This window comes from Pseudophryne corroboree, chromosome 11 (genome assembly GCF_028390025.1).
Source record: "Pseudophryne corroboree isolate aPseCor3 chromosome 11, aPseCor3.hap2, whole genome shotgun sequence".
Lineage (NCBI taxonomy): Eukaryota > Metazoa > Chordata > Amphibia > Anura > Myobatrachidae > Pseudophryne > Pseudophryne corroboree.
The window spans coordinates 216,927,294-216,953,654 of NC_086454.1; the positions used below are offsets into that span (position 1 = coordinate 216,927,294).

The window sequence follows — 26,361 nt, forward strand, 5'->3', positions numbered from 1 at the left end:
AACAGTACACAGTAAGAACTGGCTGTATATCACAAGTTAATTGTACTAGGAAACGCTGACTAAATGCACTCTTTCTTAACTAACACTGACTAAAAAAGGCAGGTAGAATACTTAAGTGTCTTGTAAAGTCACAGCACTGACAACCAGGCAGCTTTACATAGGAGGATTTGCCCAAGCATTCCCAGGAACAGTGAGCTGAGGGATAATGGTGCCGCAGACACAGCCAGAGAGTGAAGGAGAGAAAGATATGCAGCTCCAGGGCGGGAACATTTGCAGAAAATGGTGCCCTGGGGATGGGGGAGGGGCTTCAGGTCCAAGGTACATCCCCCTGCTGGCAAAACCACCAGGTACTGCGGGCTCTAATAAAACTGTTTTATAAAGAAAACCTGACCTGTTCCATGCCCTGTACTGCCACAGTGTCCACCGCCAGCGTGCGCGGCCCGCCTCCCACCGACCGCACCAAATCGCGATAAAGACAGAGTCCCGCAAGCGGGACCCACTTACCACCTCCCGAAGTGCGGCCACGCGATCCCGGAGAGCCCCCGTTGTGTGTGCCTGACAAGAAGAAAACCGGAGCCTCCTGCTGTAGTTACCCGGCAACCAGGGCTCGGAAAGTGTACAGCGCTGCTGGGGAGAGCCGGAGCTGCAGCCGTGAATGTCCACTTACATGTAACACTGCTGCTGCCCTTGAAGTCTTCACTTTTTTCTAAAAAAAAAAAAAAGCTCTTCTTAGGGCTGCCTGGAGCAGCCCCTCTGTTAAGTGCCTGCTACTGCAGCACCAACTACAAAACTGAGATCCTGTGCAGGGAGGCGGGGTGATATAGGAGGCGGTGCTATGCATTCTGGGAACAGTCAAATCTTTGAGCCTGTTGGTGGCTCCGACCAAGATCCTACTCTACACACACCATTGTCCATTCCTTGTGGAGCCCAGTGTATCCCGCAGCAGAAAACAAGATTGAGAATGGGCCGGAATGACCCATTTCACTTCTGAACTAAATACAGGTTGGAGTAAAACCCCTGTCCTAATTGTGCAGGAGGAACTGGAATGATTACTCTTGACTGAAACATATCTGAACTGCCTCTTGCAAAGCCCTGCCCTTCGTCTCTACCCGAGACGGGCTGGTACCAAAAAAAAAAACTTTAGGTGCTTCTTGAAGGCAAATGCATAACCTAGAGATACCGCTTCCTGCACCCAGGCATCTGTTGTAGACTGCTCCCAGATCTGTGCAAACTGAAGAAGTTGACCCCGCACCCTGGGATCCCTCAGGTGGAGGCCTGCACCATCAGGCTGATGGATTATTTTCTGTTTTACCAACCGGTCCTCTGATAGCCCAATGCTTATTAGTCTTACCAGACTTCTTGTATTGGGGATGCTTGCCATCACTTTTTCCTTAAGCTTTCCCTTGAGACCGAAAGGCCGAAAAGCTGAACCTTTAGGTTTGAATTTTTATGTGGAGAAAACTTTCTTTTTGAAGTCTGCTTCTGACTCCAAAATATCTGTAAATTCTTTACCAAAAAGAATATCTCCAGAAAAAGGCAAATATTACAAAACCTTCTTAGATTCTGAATCAGCTTTCCATATATGTAGCCAAACTGCTCTGCGAGCAGCTATTGTTGAAGCTGATGCCCTGGAGGCAATAGTACCCATATCCAATGCTGCTTCTTCCAAGAACATTGCAGCCTGTTTTATGTGTGCTACTGTATATGGGATTTTTGCTCTCTAGATGCCATTAAAAGATCACCTTCTAATGCATCCGCCCAAGCGGCCACTGCCTTTGCCATCCAAGCTGAAGCCATGGCTGGTCTTATGACTGCCCAAGACAGGGAAAAAAAATAGTTTTTTTTAAAAAAAATCCATCCACTCTCCTATACGTGACATCATTTAATGATGTTGAAGGTAGAGGTAATGTAGATTTTCGCACTAATCGAATGACATGTGCATCTACAATACTTTAGGAGCCACCTCCCTTTTTAAACAATCCCAAGCTGGAAGATGATAACTGGAATTCCATTTCATAGGCATTCTAAACTTCTTACTGGATGTAGACCAAGCCTCTTTCACGATTCTGTCAGCTGATCTGACCCAGGAAACTCAGTCTTAACTGTTTTGGGATGTGTAAACACAGGTGCCTTGGGTTTTAAACACAGGCTCTACTGATTCCTCTAAGGATAAAATGGCTTTCATTGCCTTAATTAACTCAGCTATATCCACTGAGCTGAGACCTTCTTCCTCCTCTTCGTATGTCGAACCAGAATTTATTGAGTTTTCATCCTCCGATGAATCATCCTCTGAAACGTGTAGCCTGTGAGGATGAAGATTTTCATTTGAGAGGCTGCTGTTTGAAGTGACAAACCACAGTGTAAGGGTTAATCGTGTAGCTTATCCCTGGTACAGGAGTTGGAATTATTTGCTCAGCTATACTGGTTAATGTTTGCACAAACATAGCCCAAGCGGGATCAACCTATACCTGAATCTGCCTTGTATTTTTCAAGAGACCCTGGTGAAAGCTAAAACAATTTGCACACAAACTATCCTGAACCAGATCCTGAGGGGTAAAACCAGCTTTGCAAGATAAAAATGATATGAGTGTTGATGTTGCTGTGAGTGTATTTTTCTCACCTTTGCTGCTCTTAGACATGATAAATAATCAACACTTACACAGTGTTCTACACAAATTGTGACTAATCACTTTAAGCTTTTTAAAGTGACATACAGTCCGGCCCTACCCTGCTATGCCCCAGCATTGCGGATCGGAAATAGAACAAAACTCACAGAATATATAGTGGTCAGCAATCACACTAGCAGTCAGTCACATGTTATATATTAGTACAATAAGCAATACAAGCACATAATCAACTACAAACACATTTCAAGTATGTAGGAGAACATATTACTGCATCATGTAAAAAGATCTACCGTATTCAGACGCCTAGCGAAAGAAACAACAGTAATAGTATACAGACTCATATGCAAAAGGCACTTATTTAACTATTCGTACTCAAAAGGTAGATAGAGACTTAGTGCTGTATTAGCCTTACTTAGTAGAGTGGGATACAGGGAGACTCACCACACTTCCAGGACCAATCAATATGTTTGTGTACACTGAGTGGATTCAGACACTAGTGTACACTGCTGCTCCATGAACCTATAGTGAACACAGATGCTCAGTGAACACAGACACACCAGTCACACAGCCGCCTATGCTGCGACTGGGTCCCCTACACATACAGCACCTCAGACGGAAGCAGGAAAACAGTTCATGGCGGGAGACTCGGATGAAACTGGTCATGAACCGGCGGAGTAGCGACCAGGAGAGCGTCTGACTCCCCACTGCTGACATCAACCATAGGGATCATGGCATCATACTATTCTTGGAGCCTATAATCCCTAAAGCCTAGCGCTGGTGCACCCGAGGCGGCAGCCGCGTCAGCAACTGTTTTATAGTCTCCTCACAAAACAGTGCTGCTGTCCCCGTATTCCCCTTCTAAGCGGAATCAATGCCTTACTTTCTCCCTGTGCTCCGCCCACAGCCTGGTAAAGTCTGCTGGACCTGCTAGTATTTCCTTCACAGACGCCCACCGAAACAGCACTGCACTTGTGGGTAAGCGTTGTCGCGACCCGGCGGAGTGTTGATGGAGCGACTCTTTCTAAGGTATGTACAGTATAAGACGCTTTTTAGAAATATCACTCAAGAAAAAGTAGTAAGACTATACAAATAAAATAAGAAAGCTTAGGACAGCGAAAACCCAGCAGCCCTCTGACCATGGTCCAGCTACTGCTGCACCAAACAAAAAAAAATGATTTGCCTGAGCCAGGAGGCGGGAATATATGGACGGCCCCTTTGAATGCTGGGAGGCCGAAAAGCTTTGACAGATTGGTGCAAATCCGCTGTCGTTTCATCATATCCCAATGTTATCCTGTGGACCCTGCCGGAGAAATTATACATGTATGGCATTGTTTATATCTGCAGAGCTTGTGTGGCTCTGCTTTATTATGTGTCCAACAAGCACTGTCCAATGCTAGTTTGTGGTTGGTGAAGGGTTACACATTGTATGAGACTCACCATGCAGAATTAGGTAACTGATTGCTCCCTCCCCACCCCCTCTCCCCGCTCTCGGCTGGGTGGGACTCAACGTCCCACTCTCGGGAACGGTGTCAACCTGGTGTCAGATTAACAGTGTCCACCTGGCACTGTAAGGATAGATCATTGTTTTTATAACGTAAGCTTGATGACAGTGTTGTAAATAAAGACACTGAAACAGTGCTGTATGTGTAAATAATTTACTTGAGAGCTAGGGATGCTGAATCCCCCGCTCACTTTAACTATCTATCTTTCTATATATCTATATATTTGTATTTTTCTTTAATACCTACTGGTAATTCCTTTTCTCGTAGTTCATAGTGGATACTTGGGTGACATTAGTACTGTGGGGTATAGATCGGGCCCATTGGAGCCTGGCACTTTAAGAAACCAGTCAGTGTGTGCTGGCTCTTCCCCTCTATGCCCCTTTGCAAACTCAGTCTAGGAAAACTGTGCCCGAGGGGACAGATACTTTGAGAGAAGGATATATACATATATATATATATATATATATATATATATATATAGAAAGCGGTGAGATAACGAAGTAACACACAACAGAGCTGATCAGAACAGAGGAAAGCAAAGCTAACTAGAATAAACGATAGCAATGCTAACCAAACATGGAACAGGGACAGCAACAGCAGACCCAACAAAGACACTTACAACCAGGTAAGCAGGAACTCGAAGCACTGAGGCGGGCGCCCAGTATCCACTATGTACTAAAAGAAAATGAATTACTGGTAGCTGACCAGCACAACTGTAAGGCTGAGACACCCCACCCCGGGCAGCCGCCCAGGAATAACTCACCGACCTTGTGGAGTTTGCCAGTATATAAATTGTCAACGGCAATGCTGCTGAAGAATAGGCTTGATGAATGGTCAACCTGAGTAAGAGAGAAGCAGAACGACCAATGTTGGTAGCTTCACAAAAGGACAAAAAGAGAGTCAGACTTCCTGTGACGAGCTATCCTCTTGATGTAAATCCTCAAAGCCCTCACAAAGTCCAATCAATGTATCAGACAGTACCGGAACCACTATCGGTTGATTAATGTGAAAAGCGGATACCACTTTCGGCAAAAACTGCGGCCAAGTTCTTACAGGAGAAGACCCCCAATTCTGATATACGTCTTGCAGAGGATAAAGCCAGCAATGTGACTGTCTTACAAGTTAGATATTTCATGTCTACCTTTTGTAAGGGTTCAAACCAGTCCGACTGGAGAAAAGTCAAGACCACATTGAGATCCCACAGAGCTGTGGCAAAGTCTGTAATTATGGGAGTACTGCTAGATATTTTTGGAAGAATACTGTATAGAGAGAGCGAGAATCTGAACTTTGATGGAGCCTAACCATAGGCCCTTATCCACGACTGCTTGCAGGAAGAACAGAAAACAGGCAAATTGACATTCCTTAGGATGTTTTCTACCCTCGCACCACGAGACATATTTCTTCCAGATACGGTGGTAATGTTTGGACGTGACCACCTTATGGGCCTGGACCATAGTGGAAATAACCTTGGATGGGAGACCTTTTCTACTGAAGATCTCCCTCTCAACTTCCAAGCCGTCAAACATAGCCACAGTAAGTCTGGCTAGACGAACAGTCCTTGTTGAAGGAGTCAAACGGTCCTTGTTGAATGAGGTCCTTGAGTAGCGACAGCGGCCAGAGTTCCTCTAGAGACATGGTTAGGAGGTACCAGGTCATCGAGGACAATCTGGGGCAATTAGAATTGACTGAACTCTTTCCCTTTTGAGTCTTTTTAGTAGACAAGTATACAAGTTCCACAGTGCCGTCAGAGCATCCACAGCTGCAGTCTGCGGATCCCTCGTTCTGGCCCAGTAACGATGAAGCTTCTTGTTGAAATGAGAAGCCATCAAGTCTATCTGCGGACAGCCCACCGGTGAACCAGTTGCTGTAAAACCTGAGGGTGAAGACCCCATTCTCTCGGACGGAGGTCGTGCCTGCTGAGAAAATCTGCTTCCCAGTTGTCCACTCCTGGAATGAATATGGCTGAGATGGAGCCTACGTTGGCTTCCAGGACATTTATGAGAAGGGCAGATAACTGACTAGACTACATCCCCTGGAACTGGGCCCCCTGGGTCACAGCACTCCAACTCCTGACACTGCCATCCGTTGTCAGTAGGGTCCAAGACTGGGAGCTGAAAGACTGACCATCCACAAGATGAGAGACTTGTAGCCACCACAACAGGGAGATATGTGCTTTTGGTGAGAGAGTTATACTCTGCTGCATGTGCAGGTGAGATCCTGACCACTTGTCGAGCAGATCCAGCTGTAACGGACGTGCATGAAACTTGTTGTTATGTATTGCCTCGTATGAGGCTACCATCTTGCCCAGCAATCACATGCAAATAGGAATTGAGATTTTGCGGAGTCTTAGCAACGAGCAGATCATAGCCTGGATAGTCAAGGCCTTGTCCATCGAAACAAACTCCTTCTGAGATACCGTGTCCAGGATCATTCCCAGGAACTGAATTCTTAGACACGGTTCCAGGTGAGACTTCTGGAAATTTAGGATCCATCTGTGGTCCATAAGCAGGCGGGTTGTCAAGTTGATGCATAGTAGCAGCTGTTCCCTGGACACCACCTTTATCAGGAGATCGTCCAAGTATGGGACTTTAGTGACTCCCATCTTGCAATATTGCAGCATCATCTAAACCATAACTTTTGTAAATACCCTTGGAGCTGTGGAGAGAACAAAGGGTAAGGCCTGGAACTGGAAGTGGTGATCCAGTACTGCGAACCAAAAGGTAAGACTGATGAGGTGGCCATATAGGAATATGAAGGTGTGCATCCTTGATATCCAGATAAACCAGGAACTCCCCCCTCGTCCAGAGAGAGATCACTGCCCTTAGGAATTCCATCTTGAATTTGAACATGCAAAGATACGGGTTCAAGGATTTGAGGTTTAAGATCAGCCATACAGAGTCGTCCGGATTCAGAACCACAAAGAGACTTGAATTAAATCCCTTTGTTTACAGCAGAGGAGGTACTGGAACAATAACTACTGTGGAAAACCATTTTTGAATGGCTTTTTGCAAGGTAACTCTTGCTACAGGTGAAGCTGGTAAAGGCGACTTGAAAATCTGAAAGTAGGTAGTTCCTGAAATTCCAGCTGGTATCCTTGAGATATGAGCTCCCTCACCCAAAGATCCTTGCAGGACTTTGCCCACATATTGACGAAGTACTGAAGGCGAGCACCTACCTAGAAGTTGTTGGTCAGCAGTCTTAACCAAGAAATCATCTACAGACTGTTTCAGGGTTTGCCTTTCCTGCTTTGCAGCAGCTAACTCTGAATTTATATTAGTAATCATTGTTTTAAATGATTCTAACCATGCAGGTTCCTGCAAGCCACTACCTCGTGAAGGCAGAGAACACTGGGTACATAGTAAAGACCTTTGTGAAGAGGGTGTAAACTTTATGTTGCAATGAGGAGACACAGACTTTTTCCCAGACATGCTTCTAGCAGAAAACACAGAGCTATAACATAGTGCAGTGACAACACATTAGTAAAACAGTACAAAAAGCCCAAAATGGAGTGACCCAGAAAGGATTGGGATCCACACACAAAACCACAGTCCAGAGCAGCACTCTGCTGGGTATACTTATATGTTTGTTATAAAGCACAGCAGTGTAACCGCTGTATATATGCAATCCCCTTTCTATAAACCACCAGGTACAAGGATAATTGCTGGTTCAGTGGCCTCTGTGGAGGAGCCGTCTAAGCGTGCAGCCTGTAATCAGCAGCAGTAGGATATGACACCTTTCAGCTTCTGCTCCCGCTTTACGGGAAGCCCCGCCCCTTCAATGGCATGCGGTCCCTATATAGATTATACTGGCTTTTTAGTGTAAAATTGTGTAAAAAGAGAGATTAGGATCACCCCTTTACGCTGCACCAGTGTGGGTCCCCAGTGGACAACGCACCCTAATGTCGTCATTGTCACCGGGGACCTGCTAACTGGGAAACCAGTGTAGTACTCACCGCACCATGTCTATTTGTCATCTGTTAGGGGTGGCGGCATGCTGCCGGCGTGGGCTCACATCCTGGGGCATGAGAAACAGTGTCTCAAGTGCTCAGTGTCCTGTCCGCGAGGATACGAACCATTAACTCTGTATTAAGTTGGTTTGGACGTTGCAGCACTCGGCCGGCTGCGTTACCATGACAACACTGGGAACAAAACATATACACAGGTTATCAGGAGCGGTTGTCGGCCACCGCTATGTGTCACGACCTATGTGAACTAAATGGTGTTTCTTATAAACATAGACAATTTATTAATGCATAATCTACATGCTAATGTGTTATGATCACTCACCCCTCTAAAAATTATTGTAAAAAAAAAATAGGATTTTGGTTACCTACCGGTAAATCATTTTCTCGTAGTCCGTAGAGGATGCTGTGGTCCATATTAGTACCATGGGGTACAGACAGGTCCACCAGGAACTATTGGCACTTTAAGAGTTTAAGAGTTTAATAGTGTGAGCTGGCTCCTACCTCTATGCCCCTCCTACCAGACTCAGTCTAGAAACTGTGCCCGAGGAGACAACATACTTTGAGATTCATACCAGCTCACACAACAGGCAAATCCGGCTAACATGCCGGAACAACTCAGCAACAGCTGAAACTGTAAATAATGCATAACTTACCTAAGAACTAGGCAGTACTGAACTATAAAACCAATGCAGGAAAACGCAGCACTGGGCTGGCACCCAGCGTCCTCTACGGACTACGAGAAAAGGATTTACCGGTAGGTAACCAAAATCCTATTTTCTCTTACATCCTAGAGGATGCTGGGGTCCATATTAGTACCATGGGGATGTACCAAAGCTCCCAGTATGGGAGGGAGAGCGCGGAGGCTCCTGCAACACTGCTTGACCAAACTTGAGGTCATCAGCGGCCAAAGTATCAAACTTGTAAAACTTGGCAAACGTGTTCGACCCAGACCAAGTAGCTGCTCTGCAGAGTTGTACCGCCGAGACACCCCGGGCAGCCACCCAAGATGAGCCCACTTTATGAGTAGAGTGGGCCTTTACAGATTTCGGACACGGCAATCCTGCCATGGAATAGGCATGCTGGATAGTGAACCTGACTCAGCGTGAAATCGACTGCTTAGAAGCAGGACATCCAATTTTCTTTGGATCATTGAGGACAAACAGGGAGTCATTTTTCCTGTGACGAGCCGTCCTTGACACGTAAATCTTCAAAGTCCTTACTACATCCAAGGCCTTTGAAGTAAGTGAGGTGTCAGCAGCCACTGGCACCACAATAGGTTGGTTGATATGGAAAGCCGAAACAACCTTAGGCAGGAACTGGGGACGAGAACTATGTTCCGCCCTGTCTTCATGGAAGATCAGATAGGGGCTTTTACAAGATAAAGCCCCCAATTCCGACACCTGCCGGGCAGAATCCAAGGCCAACAAGGTGACCGCCTTCCACGTGAGAAACTTGAGATCAGCCTCCTGTAGAGGCTCAAACAAAACCGATTGCAGGAACTGCAACACCACATCAAGATCCCATGGAGCCGTAGGCACCACAAAGGGAGGCTGGATGTGCAGAACCCCTTTCAAAAAGGTCTGAACTTCAGGAAGAGCAGCCAATTGTTTTTGGAAGAAGATGGACAAAGCAGAGATCTGGACCTTGATGGAGCCCAGCCTCAGTCCCATATCCACCCCTGCTTGAAGGAAAAGGAGAAAACGTCCAAGTTTAAAATCCACCACCGGAAACTTCTTGGCCACACACCAAGAAACATATTTCTTCCAAATGCAATGGTAATGCTTAGAAGTTACCACTTTTCTAGCCCATATGAGGGTAGGAATGACTTCACTCGGAATACCTTTCCGAGCTAATATCTGGCTTTCAATCGCCATGCCGTCAAATGCAGCCGCGGTAAGTCTTGATAGGCAAACGGCCCCTGCAGTAGCAGATCCTCCCGAAGAGGTAAGGGCTTTAGATCTTCTAGTAGAAGATCCAGCAGATCCGCGTACCAAGCCCTCCTTGGCCAGTCCGGAGCAATGAGGATTGCCAGAACCTTTTTTCTTCTTACCAGCTGAAGAACTTTTGGAATCAGAGGAAGTGGAGGGAACACATACACGGACCTGTCAAAGTCAGAAAAATATCACGCTGCACGTTGCCATATATGCACTGCATGCGTGTGCACGCTGCATATTTAATCAAAATAATGTATTTTATAAGTTAATATTCCCCTGAGTTCAACAGGTATCAGTGGGTCTCAAGATGGCTCTTAGACCTTAGAGATTCCCCTTTGCATGTTAAAAGGGCTTCACATGTTCTTATGCACAGGAATAGTAATTGAAGATTAATTGTATTCCGAATAAATTACACCTAAGAATAGTCAGTTTCTGTCCCGCAGACGGAATACAATAGCCTTTAATTACACTAAGCTTTGAGATTCAATGAGGAGGGACAACACCTGTGTTTACGAATGGGGCTGGATTTGTCTCCAGAAGAATGATTGCTGGGATGTCATTGTCTCAACTGAAAGTGGACAGTGAGACAGTATTCGCCAAACAATAGCTTCCCACAAGACAGGAATTTGAAACAAGTGCATAACCAAGATCACATGGTCAGCTCTGCTCACTGATACAGCTAGCCCACATGCTGTGAAAGACACACACTTCCTGTGGTTGACACACCCCCATAGCTGGAATGCAGGTATGATATATCCACTGGAAATCACAGGGCTCACTGACTCACTCAGAACCAAGCAAGCATCCAGAAGCATGGCTTGCTTATCACCAGGCTCCAAGCGAAAGGCTAAGTATTGTATACTCATGGCTTAATGGCATAGAATAGTTTAAATATGTGTTTGTGGTAAAGTAGTTGTGAAATGATTGGCATAGGATAGTTAGTTTGGAGATACAAATGGCTTAAGGTTAATGATGCTTGTGCAGTTGTGTGATTGTTGGGTGTTTGGGATGATACTCTATGAAATCTGTAATGAATTGGAACAGTAGACAATCTGTAGCATAGCATCTCTGGTATACATTTATGGATGGTGATTTATAACAGATTATAGTAGTTTTACATGATGCATCTTGCTGAAGGTTAGAAGTCAAAACATACTTCCTTTTGTTACTGTAGTCATGTGCTTGTAGCAATAGTAGGCTGATACTTGTGGGTACCTGGTGATCTGGTCTTGTGATGGCTCATATGGAAGCATGAGATATGTGGTGCTGATTCTGGAAGGATAGCATAGTCAGCATACCATATGCTCTGGTTATTGAGATACTGTGTTGGCTTGAAATTGTGAAAGGTGATTTAGATGGTTTGGAATTGTAAAATCAGAACATATGAATTGTGTTGAGGCTTGGACATTTTTGGAATATAGTGGAGTCTTGTGTCTTCTGCTATGTGATTGTGGTGTAGCAGAGAGTGCCATGTGTTTGGACTTGCAAATCTAAAATGGCTGCTAGCATTCCCTTTTAAATCATATGTTACAGACTTTGGAATCATGGGAGTTTTTCCCAAAATGGAGTCTAGCTTCTGTCCCATGCGGTATTGTAGGGACCATTGTGTTGTTGCTGGGTGTTGTGTATATAGGGACAGCCAGCCTGGGTGAGCTCAATTTTTCTCTCCACAAAGGGTCTCAGCATTGACTAACTGCGCAGCGATTGTTTCTCACATGTGTAAATTCTCTGCAGACATATTTATCTCCTATTAATGTTGTAAGCCATTCTCACTCTCCTTCTCCCTTAAATGTATTTGTATCTTTATTGTATTTTATGTGTAGTGATTCGGTTAGGTATTTTATGTTATCTTGGTAGTGTATAACTTGTATTGTGTTATTCTTTTGCAATTGAACGTTCATTCATTTCCTTAAAAGGCGTTAGACCCTTAGACCGGTATTTGAGTGTTTATTATATTGCTAAGGGGTTCTCAGAGCGTCACATACGCTCATACAGCTTTTAAACTAACAAGGTTACACTGTGTTGCATTTACACCTTATCACTGCACAAGGGTTTACAGTATAAGTACATTGTTTATGGTATAGTTATAAAAGTTTAATTCTGTAAGTGTCTGCGACGCCTGTGCTCACACCCTGTGCACAGCGTCTGCTACACTAAGGGCGTACCCTTGTGGTACCTTTTGCGCCAATTGTGTACTGTGTCTCTTAACCTTTTAAAGTTTTTTAAATAGGATGAACATATAGGCTTTATCAGACCTAAACACCCACAGTGTTACCAGAGCGTCCACCGCCACTGCCTGAGGGTCTCTCGACCTGGAACAGTACCTCCCCAGCTTCTTGTTGAGGTGGCAGGCCATCATGTCTATGTGAGGAACCCCCCACCAATCGGTGACCTCCTCGAACACCTCCGGGTGGAGACCCCACTCCCCTGAATGGAGATCGTGTCTGCTGAGGAAGTCTGCTTCCCAGTTGTCCACTCCCTGAATGAAGATTGCTGACAATGCCACTGCGTGCCTTTCCGCCCAGAGGAGTATTCTTGACACCTCTGATATTGCAGCTCTGCTCTTCGTTACGCATTGTCGGTTTATGTAGGCCACCGTGGTCAGTGTCGAGAGTGCGATGGATCACAACAACTTCTCCCTGGACGACGCCTTGATCAGGAGATTGTCCAGATATGGAATTATGTTCACCACCTGTTTGCGGAGGAGAACCATCATCTCCGCCATTACCTTGGTGACGATCCTTGGTGCTGTGTAGAGGCCAAACAGCAGCACCTGGAACTGATAGTGATCGTCCAACAGTGCAAAAAAGAATAATAAAAAAAGAATAAAAAAGAATGGGTTGGAAAAGAATAGTGTCATCAGGAAGTGGGGAGCTGCCCATGGCACGCCATTTTTTGGAGTACAGACACATGATGGCGACTTTTAAACACAGGACAATAGATCATGTCCCAGCATCACCTAGATGAGGGAATAGAGGCAAACAGCTCTTGCAGCTGGAATCCATGTGGATTCATAGGTTAAACACACTGAGGCCAGGGGACTTAATCGGAAGCCTGGGATTGATTAATTTTCTGTAGATAATGAGCTAGGTAGGTTTTTCTCTGTTGTAATCAGAGCTACAGGTATAACTGATATTATAGTGGCAGGCTTCCCTACAGTGTCAGCGTCCGGAGTCTTACCGGTACGCTAGGGCCACGGGGCTGGCTTCTTTGGCGATGTGCGGGCAGCGGCGGAGGTGGGCTGCTGTGCCGGATACGTGGGCAGCAGTAGCGGCAGTGAGGGGGTCCACTCGTGGCGGCGGGACGTCGCTACAGTGGGTCGCTCTTACTGAGCCGTTGCTAGGATACCAGGGGCAGTGAGCAATGTGGCTTTGCAAAAAGGTCTGCATTACTGGGCGCCGCCATGTTGGAGACCAAGTTTTGAGCATAGTTCCTGTTTCCCGTCTCTTCCAGCCAATCCAGGTGAAGCTCTCCCTATAAAAGGGGGATGGTTTAGGACAGGGATGCCAGTGCTTCAAGTTACAACCCTGTTGTAGGTGCTTTAGCCTGTGCTCCCAGGATTCCTGCTGTATTCTGGTTCCTCCTGATCCTGCTTGGTCGGTTCTCTGTTGCTGCTGCAGCTCTGCCGTTTCTACCCTGCTGCTGCCTGTGGAAGCGCCCCTGGAAAACTTGGTCCAGTAAGACTCTTTGGGAAAAGTCGGCCCCAGGTCTTCTGCCTCGTCTTTCAAGCCACACTCCACAGATCTCCTTCACAAGCCACGCCTTTGTACTACCGACCACGCCTGCAGATTATTATCTTCAGCCTCGTTTTCCAAACCACAGTCCTTGTCTAAAGCCGCATCTTCAACCATCATCCACAGTTCATCATCTACAGTCTCGTCTTTCAAATCACAGTCCACAGTTCTTTGCCTCCAGCCACATCTTAACCATCATGCTCCAGCCTCGGTTCTCTACCTCAGCCCTGTGCATAATAAATAATTTCCATTGACTCTAAAACCCCGCCTACGTTCTTCATTGTTCCGTGTCCCATGCAAATGAACTATATCCAGCCCCCTCATCTGGTTCATTCACAGCCTGCTACCTCCTCTGGCAAACCTCAGCTGCCGGATCCTCAAACTCTGCTAGACGTGACATACAGGAAAGAGAAGTAGGTAATATAAATAAGTGAAAGTTAGTAAGTTGTGTGTCAGAATATAGATAAAAATTGATTTAAGAAATTTAAATTTTAAGTTGGTAATTTGCAGTATGAGGTGAAATCTATGGTCTCCTCATTAGAATACCAATGGCTGTCTTAATTTTTTTTTTTTATTTATAATGGAACACTGTCTTTATAATATTGTGTATGTTAATTGAGTTAGTTTGCCGGAGTATCAAGGGGCAATTGGTTGCCACCATATAAAAACTATTGGCAGATTGGCATCTTCTGAGGTATAGGGTTAAGGATATTTTTTACAATGAGTTTTAGAGGTGTGCGTGATCATACCACATTAGCACGTAGATTTTGCATTAATAAATTGTCTAAGTATGTTTATAAGAAACACCATTTAGTTAACATAGGTCATGAAACATAGCGATGGCCGGCAACCGCTCCTGATAACTTGTGTAGATGTTTTGTTCCCAGTGTTGCCATGGTAATGTGGCCAGCCGAGTGCCACAATGTCACTTCCGCATCACATGGTGCGCTATGGACGCCAGGCAGGTAGTGCAGGAGACACGGCCGTGGCTGACTCTGGCGGGGAGACCTGGGGGGGGGGGGGGGGGGGGGTAAGTTCACAAGTATACATGTTTGTTTTCACATTGCTCACTTGTCCCGAAGACAGGGAGGTGGTCCCCGAAATGTTGACCGCACTGAATACATCGTTTGTTTAAATCACAAGTCTCCGAGTGCTGCCTCTTCTTTCTTAATAGATATATATATATATATATATACACACACACACACACACACACAATGTAAGCTCTCACGAGTAGGGCCCTCTTCCCTCATGTGCTTATCCTTTTCTTACTTTAATAATCCTCAATTGCCCAAATCCTACAGTTTACATCCACCTTGATACTTAACTCAGTGTCGTCTATTGGTGCAGATATGCTTCGTTACCCTGTACTTGTCCTATATTGTCTTCAACTGTAAGTCACTGTTTTCCAGTTTTGATTATGTGCATATGTACTCTGTAATTGGGCGCTGCGGAACCCTTGCAGCGCCATATAAATAAAGGATAATAATAATAATAAAATATATATATATATATATATATATATATATATATATATAGTCCCAACATAGAAGACAGCGGCACTCAGGGAATTTCAAAACAAATAGTTGTATTCAAAGTGTACAAGAAAGCCGACGTTTCGGGGCTCACCCGCCCTTTTGTCAAGGTGTGTAACAATAGATAAAAACAAACACATACCTTATATCTAGAAGAAGCCCGCCAGTGCTCGTGCGTGGACCGGAGACACGGCTTCCCGCTGTACTTCCGGTCCCTCTGTGATGACCTCACTACGGCTGCGCCTTTTGGTTGTCTAGGCAACCCGGACGCTCCTCCGTGCACAGGTCTTTCTGTTAAATAAAACATCAGTGACAGAAGTGTATCCTCACAGCCTACAGAACCCAACACCTTATCACTAATTGTGGCGCACATCTCATGTCACCTGTTGGGTAGCCCGGTCTGTGAAAGTTAAATACACATACGGATCCATACATGACAGTACTATATATATATATATATATATATATATATATATATATATATATAGTGTATATAAAGCGTTCTGCCATAACAGATCCTATAGCTATAAGGCTGCAGGGGCCTCCCTATAAGAGCTGTATTGTGTATAGGGCTCAATTAGCCAAACTAAGCAGCTGTCCCCTTACAAGAAGTCTGCAGGGTATACACAAAAATAACACATTATACGTGACAACTATACCCTGTGCTTAGTGCACGGGTGATTCATCGTAATGGGATGATTGAAAACACTGACCATATCCGATGCCGTGAAGGTGTACAACACATAGCAAACCTAAAACAATATAAAAAAATACAAATTAAAATAACCACTACTGTAAAATAAAAAACTCTATATATGTGTGAAAAAAGTCAAGTGCACAAAAAAAGTTCAAACATGTTGCTCCTGCTTAGTAGAAGGCTAGGAGCAACTTGCTGACGTGAACAAAAAAAAAAATTATTTCCAAAAATTTAGGTGTGTGAATTGACTATGATGAGGGGGACTAAAAAACCCCTGAGCAGGGGTCCTAGTGTTTATAGGCAGACTGTATCGGGGGGTTATGCTGGATTATATGGGGCCCTATAAAACAAAAAAAAATGAAGGTTACTAGCCTACCATTTACCTTAAGGGTTCATGAGAGGTGCGCCTGTAATAAACGGATTTCTTATTGGATGGTAGTCCAAACCGGCAAATATCTAATAATCACACTAGACATCATCCACTGGAGCAATTAACGGGTGCTAGCTGATGACTCAAATTCCTCGATCATCCGTTTGAGTAGCTTCAATACATTAAGGATTTCTGATGGCCAAATTCATAATCTCATTTCATCCTATTGACATGGATGGACAGGTCACCGTCTTTGGGGTGTTTAGGGCAAACTTGCTTTACAGGAAGATATTCCACGAGAATTTCTTGTTTAAAACCTCCTGGAACCACTTGGATTCTATTTGTAAAAATTTGCGGTCACAGTCACCCCCTCTGGGGTTCCTGGGAACATGGTCAATGATCTGATGTCTCATGTAATTTAGGGATTGGCACGCAATCGCATAGTGACGTGCCACCGGCTGTTCTGATGTTTTACCCGACAGGGCCTGCTTAATTGCCGTCCTGTGCAGGGCCATTCTCTCCCGCATTGTCCTTATTGGTTTACCTACGTAAAATAACCCGCAAGGGAATGTAAGTAGGTATACTATGTGCGTCATTGTGCACGACAACACGTGTCTGATGTGGTATCTCTTCTCTCTGTGGGGATGTTTAAAGGAGGTTCCGACTATCATACTGGCACATGTAGCAAATTCTAGGCACTTACAGCACCCTGGTGCCTTGGTCAAGAAGGAGGAAGATTTCTTCTCTACCTCCCCTTGAAACCCTGTGATGTCGGTGTGGACGATGATGTCTTTGATGTTCCTGCCCCTAGAGAAGCACAACATGGGTCTTCTACCCTTCATGGACGGTAGCATCTTATCTGTTGAAATGATCGGCCATAGAGCCCTAGTCGCTCTCTGAACTATTGGACTAGCAGTGTTGAAGGTATTTATAAATGGGATCACTGCTTTGGTAGGCTTGGGGGTGGATCTCAGGAGCATATCCCTCGGGATATTAGATATTTGCCGGTTTGGACTACCGTCCAATAAGAAATCCGTTTTTTACAGGCGCACCTCTCATGAACACTTAAGGTAAATGGTAGGCTAGTAACCTTCATTTTTTTTGTTTTATATGGCCCCATATAATCTAGCATAACCCCCCCGGTACAGTCTGCCTATAAACACTAGGACCCGTGCTCAGGGTTTTTTTTAGTCCCCATCATCATAGTCAATTCACACACCTACATTTTTGGAAAGAAATTTTTTTTTGTTCACGTCAGCAAGTTGCTCCTAGGCTTCTACTAAGCAGGAGCAACATGTTTGAACTTTTTTTGTGCACTTGACTTTTTTCACACATCTATAGAGTTTTTTATTTTACAGTTGTGGTTATTTTTTAATTTTTAACATTGTTTTAGGTTTGCTATGTGTTGTACACCTTCACGGCATCGGATATGGTCAGTGTTTTCAATCATCCCATTACGATGAATCACCCGTGCACTAAGCACAGGGTATAGTCATCACGTATAATGTGTTATTTTTGTGTATACCCTGCAGACTTCACGTAAGGGGACAGCTGCTTAGTTTGGCTAATTGAGCCCTATACACAATACGGCTCTTATAGGGAGGCCCCTGCAGCCTTATAGCTATAGGATCTGTTATGGCAGAACGCTCTATATGTATAGTATAGTACTGTCATGTATGGATCTGTATGTGTATTTAACTTTCACAGACCGGGCTACCCAACAGGTGATTTAAACATGCATGGGATAGACATAAGGATATCCTTACAAAGAAATAAGGATCAAATAAGGTTAGAGATAAAAAATAAAATAAAAAAAAGGGGCAGACTAGATGGGCCAAGTGGTTCTTATCTGCCGACATATTCTATGTTTCTATGTGACATGAGATGTGCGCCACAATTAGTGATAAGGTTTTGGGTTCTGTAGAATGTGAGGATACACTTCTGTCACTGATGTTTTATTTAACAGAAAGACCTGTGCACGGAGGAGCGTCCGGGTTGCCTAGACAACCAAAAGGCGCAGCCGTAGTGAGGTCATCACAGAGGGACCGGAAGTACAGCGGGAAGCCGTGTCTCCGGTCCACGCACGAGCACTGGTGGGCTTCTTCTAGATATAAAGGTATGTGTTTGTTTTTATCTATTGTTACACACCTTGACAAAGGGGCGGGTGAGCCCCGAAACGTCGGCTTTCTTGTACACTTTGAATACAACTATTTGTTTTGAAATTCCCTGAGTGCCGCTGTCTTCTATGTTGGGACTTTGCAAAATTTCTTCCAGAGGGCACCAGGGTAAATTCCAGTCATTGGGAGGAGTGCTGGCCCGCACCTACTCTTTATATCTATATCTATATATATATTTATTTTGTGACCCTTTGGTGATTGCACCACGTTATATATTGTCTATTCAATGATTGGGAAAAAAAAATCATATTTCATACCTGTACAATTGGTTTAGGCATCAGTTTCTCAGGTAGCCCTGGGATAAGTACAGTAGGTGTTCGTGAACTAGCTTGAAAGCTTCCACTGTTGATAGAGCTACTTAAAGTAATGTCGTTCTCCAATTGTAGCTTTGTACTTGGTGTAATTTCATCAGAAATTCTGTAAGAAAAAGCAGAATATAGAGGATATCTGGATATACAGTACCATTTCACATTATTAATAATTATAAAGTTGCAACATTCACTGCAGTGCTGTACAGTAGGAATAATATAGCAACATTCTTTGGGCGGTATTCAATTATTTTATCCCCCTTCCACACCCGTTCTGTTCCTGCTGACGGGAGTGGTATAATAATTTCTGCTCGCTACCCCTGGATTTGAAAAGTACAAAGGATATTGGGCATGATATACTGTATCATTTGAATAATGTCCATTGAGAGAAATGCAGAAACAACTTACAATAAAAAGGTTAGAGGGTGCCATCATACGGATCCAAGTACTGTATCTAACAGGCAGAAAGTTCCAAAACTCAAGGTTTTAATGTTATTTTTTATTTTTTTTTGGCCTTCTGAGCAGGCTCGAGGAGTCTGTACGCTAAAGCTTTGACTCCTCTATAAGCAAAATAGAGGACTCAGTGTTGATTGTTTGGCCTCCACACTCCACAGCCGTGCTTCTGACTATTTACATTTTTATCGAAGTCCCCCTTCTGCAGATGATTTTGGTAGGCAATAGCCTTAACCAGGAAGATCTGCAATACATCATCATGTAAAAATAGAAGAAAAGCACTTAGAAAATTTGCTTTACTGTTCAAATAAAAGCATGCATTCATGATTAGGGGAGGGTTTACATTATTTTATTTTCTTCTCATACAAGAAAAAAAAAAAAAAACTTTTTTTTTGGTACTGCATTTGGGTGGTCATTCCGAGTTGATCGCTAGCTGAAAATGTCTACTGCGCAGCGATGAAGCAAAAAAAAAAACCCGGCACTTCTGCGCATTCATATGCAGCGCAATGCGCACGTGCGGCATAGTTTCACAATGGCCAATGTAGTTTTGCCCAGGAGCTAGCGATGCATTTCAGTCGCACTGCTGAACGCAGAGTGATTGACATGAAGTGGGCGTTTCTGGGTGTCAACTGACCGTTTTCAGGGAGTGTTCGAAAAAACGCAGGCGTGCTAGGAAAAACGCAGGCGTGGCTGGACGAACGCAGAGCGTGTTTGTGACATCAAAACAGTAACTGAACAGTCTGAAGTGATCGCAAGATAGGAGTAGGTCTGGAGCTACTCTGAAACTGCAATTTTTTATTTTTTTTTGTAGCCGCTCTGCGATCCTTTCGTTCGCACTTCTGCTAAGCTAAAATACACTCCCAGAGAGAGGCGGCTTAGCGTTTGCACGACTGCTAAAAACTGCTAGCGTGCGTTCAACTCGGAATGACCCCCTTGGAACTAAGGGAACAGGGCCCGAGAATGAGGCATGGGGATGCAGGTAAGCCCTTCAGTGCTGCAATTCAACTTACCATCACTCAGCTGCCTAAATAATAGAATTTTAATTATCTACCGGTAAATCCTTTTCACGTAGTCCGTAGAGGATGCTGGGGTCCATATTAGTACCATGGGGTATAAATGGGTTCACCAGGAGCCATGGGCACTTTAAGACTTTGATAGCTTGGGCTGGCTCCCCCCTCTATGCCACTCCTACCAGACTCCGTCTAGAAACTGTGCCCGAGTACACAGACCACTTCGAGAAAAGGATTTTACACAGATAGTGGCGAGATTCACAAAAACTCACACAGAGAAGGCAAACCAAGCTAACCAGCTTGAAAATTAAGCAACAGCTGAACAATATTACTTAACCAAGTAAGAAAAACAGTACTTAACCAAGAACAAAGCAATACTGAACAAAGTAACCACTGCAGGATCATGAAGCGCTGGGTGGGCGCCCAGCATCCTCTACGGACTACAAGAAAAGGAATTACTGGTAGGAAATTAAAATCATATTTTCTCCTACGTCCTACAAGATGCTGGGGTCCATATTAGTACCACGGGGATGTACCAAAGCTGCCAGAATGGGAGGGAGAGCGCAGAGGCTCCTGCAGAACTGGTTGACCAAACATTTGGTGCTCAGCGGCCAAAGTATTGAACATGTAGTACTTAGCAAACATTCGACCCATACCAAGTAGCCGCTTGGCAAAGCTGTAAAACCGAGACAACACGGGCAGCCGCTCAGGAAGAACCCACCTTATGCGTAGAGTGGGCTTTAACAGACGTAGGACACGGCAATCCAGCGAGAGATCGTCTGCTTACAAGCAGCACCACCACTTTTCTTGGGATCATACAGAACAACAGAGTCCGATTTTCTGTAACGAGCAGTCCTCTTCACATAGATTTTCAGAGCTCTTACAACATCTAAGGACTTTGATGAAATTGAGGAATCAGTAGCAACTGGCACCACAATAGGTTGGTTGATATGAAAAGCCGAAACAATCTTCGGAAGGAACTGCTGACGTGTCGGGAGCTTAGCTCTATCTTCATGGAAGATCAAGTGAGGGCTTTTACAAGACAAAGCCCTTTACTCAGACACACATCTAGCACTTGAGAAACTTGACCTCAACCTCCAGTAGAGGCTCGAACCAATCCGATTGGAGGAACTGTAACACCACGTTAAGATCTCAGGGTGCCGTAGTTGGCACAAAGGGAGGCCGGATGTGCAGAACCCCTTTCAAGAAAGTCTGAACTTCAGGGAGGGAAGTCAGTTGTTTTTGGAAGAAAATGGATATGGCCAAAATCTGGACCTTTACAGATCCCAACTTTAGGTCCATATCCACACCTGCTTGCGAGAAGAGGAGAAACCTTCCAAGCTGAAACTCCAACAAAGGAAGCTTCTTGGATTCACATCAAGATACATACTTTTTCCAAATGCAATGGTAATGTTTAGACGTTACTCCTTTCCTAGCCTGTATCAGGGTAGGAATAATTGTGTTCGGAATGTCATTTTGAGCTAATATCTGGCGTTCAACCTGCATGCTGTCAAACTGACTGGATCACCCATGGAGTCACCAGGGCGTCCACCGCCACTGCTTGCGGGTCTCTTGACCTGGAACAGTACCTCTGAAGCTTCTTGTTGAGACGGGAGGCCAGTAACAGTCCGCACTGGGATGGGCGCCCAGCATCCTCTACGGACTAGGAGAAAAGGATTTACCGGTAGGTATTAAAATCCTATTTTCTCTTACGTCCTAGAGGATGCTGGGGACTCCAAAAGGACCATGGGGTCTATACCAAAGCTCCAGACCGGGAGGGAGAGTGCGGACGACTCTGCAGCACCGATTGAGCAAACATAAGGTCCTCATCAGCCAGGGTATCAAACTTGTAGAACTTAGCAAAAGTGTTTGAACCCGACCACATAGCTGCTCGGCACTTCGGGCAGCCGCCCAAGATGAGCCCACCTTCCTGGGAGAATGGGCCTTCACTGACTTCGGCAACGGCAATCTGGCCGTAGAATGAGCGTGCTGAATCGTATTACAAATCCAGCGTGCAATAGTTTGCTTGGAAGCAGGATTTCCAATCTTGTTGGAAGCGTACAGTACAAACAGAGCCTCCGTTTTCCTAACAAGAGCCGTTCTGGCGACATAAATTTTCAAAGCTCTCACGACAACAAGAGATTTTGGCACTGTCACGGCATCCGTAGCCACAGGCACCACAATAGGTTGATTTATGTGAAACGAAGATACCACCTTCGGCAGAAATTGTTGACAAGTCCTCAGTTCCGCTCTAACCACATGGAAAATCAAATATGGGCTTTTGTGAGACAAAGCCACCAATTCCGATACCCGTCTGGCCGACGGTAAGGCCAAATGCATGACCACTTTCCAAGTGAGATATTTCAACTCAACCTTCCGCAAAGGTTCAAACCAGTAAGACATAAGAAATTGTAACACCACGTCAACATCCCACGGTGCCACAGGTGGCACAAACCGAGGACGGATATGCAGCACTCGCTTCACAAAAGTCTGAATTTCAGGAAGGGCGGCCAATTCTTTTTGAAAGAAAATAGATAAAGCCGAAATCTGCACTTTGATGGAACCCAATTTCAGGCATGCATCCACGCCTGCCTGCAAAAAATGGAGGAAACGACCCAGCTGAAACTCCACCGTAGGAGCTTTCTTGGCTTCACACCATGACACATATTTTCTCAAAATATGGTGATAATGCTTCGCCGTGACCTCCTTTCTAGCCTTAAGGAGAGTGGGGATGACTTCCCCGGGAATACCTTTTCGAGCTAGGATTTGGCGTTCAACCTCCACGCTGTCAAACATAGCCACAGTAAGTCTTGAAATATGATTGCCCCTGCAGTAACAGGTCCTCTCTGAGAGGAAGCGGCCAAGGATCTTCTATGAGAAATTCCTGAAGATCCGGATACCAGGCCATCCGTGGCCAATCTGGAATGACGAGTACTGCCGATACCATTGTTCGTCTTATGATCCTCAACACTTTTGGAATGAGAGGAAGTGAAGGGAACACATATACCGACTGAAACACCCACGGAGTAACAAGGGCGTCCACAGCACTGGCTTGGGAGTCCCTCGACCTGGAACAATACCTCGGAAGCTTCTTGTTGAGGCGAGACACCATCATGTCTATTTGAGGAATTCCCCAACGCCTTGTCACTTCTGCAAATACCTCTTGATGAAGAGCCCACTCTCCTGGATGGAGAGTGTGTCTGCTGAGGAAGTCTGCTTCCCAGTTGTCCACGCCCGGAAGGAAGACTGCTGACAGAGCACTCACGTGTTTTTCCGCCCAGCGGAGAACTCTTAAGGCCACCGTCATCGCCACTCTGCTCTTTGTTCCGCCCTGGCGGTTTACGTTGTCCGACTGAATCAGGACAGGTAGACCTCGATGGAGGTGTTCCGCTTGCAGAAGGCCGTTGTAAATGGCTCTAAACTCCAGAACGTTTATGTAGAGACAAGTTTCCTGGCTAGACCATTTTCCCTGGAAACTTCTTCCTTGTGTGACTGCTCCCCAGCCTCAGAGACTTGCATCCGTGGTCAGCAGGACCCAATCCTGGATCCCGAACCTGCGTCCCTCTAGAAGATGAGAACTTTGCAGCCACCACAGGAGAGAAATTCTGGTCCTGGAAGACTTATTTTCCGGTGCATGTGCAAGTCAGACCCGGACCATTTGTCCAGCAGGTCCCACTGAAACACCCGGGCATGAAACCTGCCAAACGGAATGGCTTCGTAAGCTGCAACCATCTTGCCTAGTACTCGAGTGCATTGATGAATCGACACTCTTGCCGGTTTCAGAATCTTCTTGACAATGCATTTGATTTCCAGAGCTTTTTCCGCCGGAAGAAACACACACTCTCTGCAGTTCTGTGTCCAGGATCATGCCCAAGAAAGGCAGCCGAGTTGTCGTAATCAGCTGAGACTTTGGCAAATTAAGAATCCAAAAATGATGTTGCAGAACCGTCAGGGAAAGTTCCACATTTCTTAGCAACAGCTCCTTCGATCTCGTCTTTATCAGGAGATCGTCCAAGTATGGGATAATTGTGAGACCCTGCTTGCGTAGGAGTACCATCATTTCCGCCATCACTTTGGTGAAGACCATCGGGCCCAAACGGCAACGTCTGAAATTGGTAATGATAATCATGCACCACAAATCTCAGGAAAGCCTGATGTGGAGGATATATCGGGACGTGCAAGTAGGCATCTTTTATGTCAACTGATGCCATAACACCCCCCCCCCCCCTTCTAGACTGGAGATCACTGCTCGAAGAAATTCCATCTTGAACTTGAAAGTTTTAAAATACAGATTGAGGGATTTTAAGTTCAGGATCAGTCTGACCGAGCCGTCCGTAAGGGAGAGCTTCCATAGCTTTCTTGGAGTCGGCATCAGCATTCCATTGATGAATCCACAGCGCTATCCTGGCCGAGACTGCCATTGCATTGGCCCTTGATCCCAAGAGGCCAATATCCCTCGCTGCATCCTTTAGGTAAGCTGCAGCGTCCCTGATAAACCCGAGAGTCAAAAGAATGTTAACCCTATACAGGGTATCCATGTCAGATGCCAAATTATCAGCCCACTTAGCAATAGCACTACTCACCCAAGCCGACGCCAAGGCAGGTCTGAGGAGTGCACCCGTAGTGACATAAATGGCCTTTAATGTCGTTTCCTGCTTACGATCCGCAGGATCCTTGAGGGCAGCAGTGTCGGGAGACGGAAGCGCCACCTTCTTGGACAGCCGGGACAGTGCCTTGTCCACATTGGGAGATGGCTCCCACTTTTCCCTGTCGTCAGAGGGGAAAGGATATGCCATAAAAATTATCTTGGGAATCTGCCACCTTTTGTCAGGTGATTCCCAAGCGTTTTCAAAAAGAGCGTTCAGTTCATGCGAGGGGGGAAACGTCACCTCAGGTTTCTTTCCCTTATACAAACAAACAAACAAACAAACAAACAAACAAACAAACAAACCCTTGTATCAGGAACAGCAGGTACTTCAGAAATATGTAAAACATCTTTAATAGCCACAATCATGTACTGAATATTCTTAACCAATTTTGGATGTATACTGGCCTCACTATAGCCGACACTGGAGTCAGAGTCTGTGTCGGTATCCGTATCAGCTATTTGGGTAAATGAACGCTTTTGTGACCCTGAGGGAATCAAATTTATCCAGCCTTTTAGACAATAACGCCACATTTGCATTCAATGTACTCAACATATTCACCCAATCAGCAGTCGGCGGTGCAGACAGTCACTCCCAAATTATTTGCTGCGCCCCCAGTAACTTCCACCTGGGAGGAGCACTCAGCCTCAGACATGTCGACACACACACACACACACACACACACACACACACACACACACTGGCTATAGGGGACAGACCCACAGGGAAGCCTGTTAGAGAAAACACAGAGGGAGTATACCAGCTCACACCCCAGCGCCCATATAATACTGACAAATAATATATGATGTCTGCACTGTTTAAATAGCACCAAATTACTGTGCCCCCCCCCCCCCCCATTTTGCTCTCTCTACTTGATAAGGAGAGAGGAGGTCCGGGCCAGCGTCTCTGCAATGTCTGAAGAGAGAAAATGGTGCTGGTAAACTGTGAGGGCTAAGCCATACCCCCTCCTGTGCACCGTAGTCCCGCTCAATTTCAAATATTTATACTGGCTGGGGCTTATATTTAGTGCCTAGGCACTTATAATATGTCTTTCTGCCGGTTTTATAGCCTCAGTAACATGCTGCCCAGGGCACCGCCGCACCCCCTTATCCCCTGTGCCCTGCGAGTGCCGTTGGAAGTATGTGTGGGAGCATGGGGCACAGCGCGACCGCTGCGCTGTACCTCGTTACCGAAGTCTTCTGCCATCACTGAAGTCTTCTTTCTTCTGTATACTCACCCGGCTTCTTTCTTCTGTGAGGGGGATGACGGCGCGGCTTCGGGAACAAGCAGCTAGGCGCACCAAGTGATCGAACCCTCTGTAGCTAATGGTGTCCAGTAGCCTAAGAAGCAGAGCCTTTAACTCAGAAGAAGTAGGTCTGACTTCTCTCCCCTCGCACCTACGAA

At 45.4% G+C, this 26,361-nt stretch overlaps 1 protein-coding gene across 2 annotated transcripts in view; it reads right to left on the reverse strand.

Moving 5' to 3' along the window:
* EDC4 (enhancer of mRNA decapping 4) overlaps positions 1 to 26,361 on the reverse strand; it is a 1,121,437-nt gene that overhangs the window by 480,849 nt on the left and 614,227 nt on the right. For both annotated transcript variants that reach the window (XM_063945256.1, XM_063945257.1), the window contains one exon: positions 18,798 to 18,957. In XM_063945256.1, coding sequence (XP_063801326.1) covers positions 18,798 to 18,957 — 160 coding nt within the window. The remainder of the gene's footprint in view (positions 1 to 18,797; positions 18,958 to 26,361) is intronic.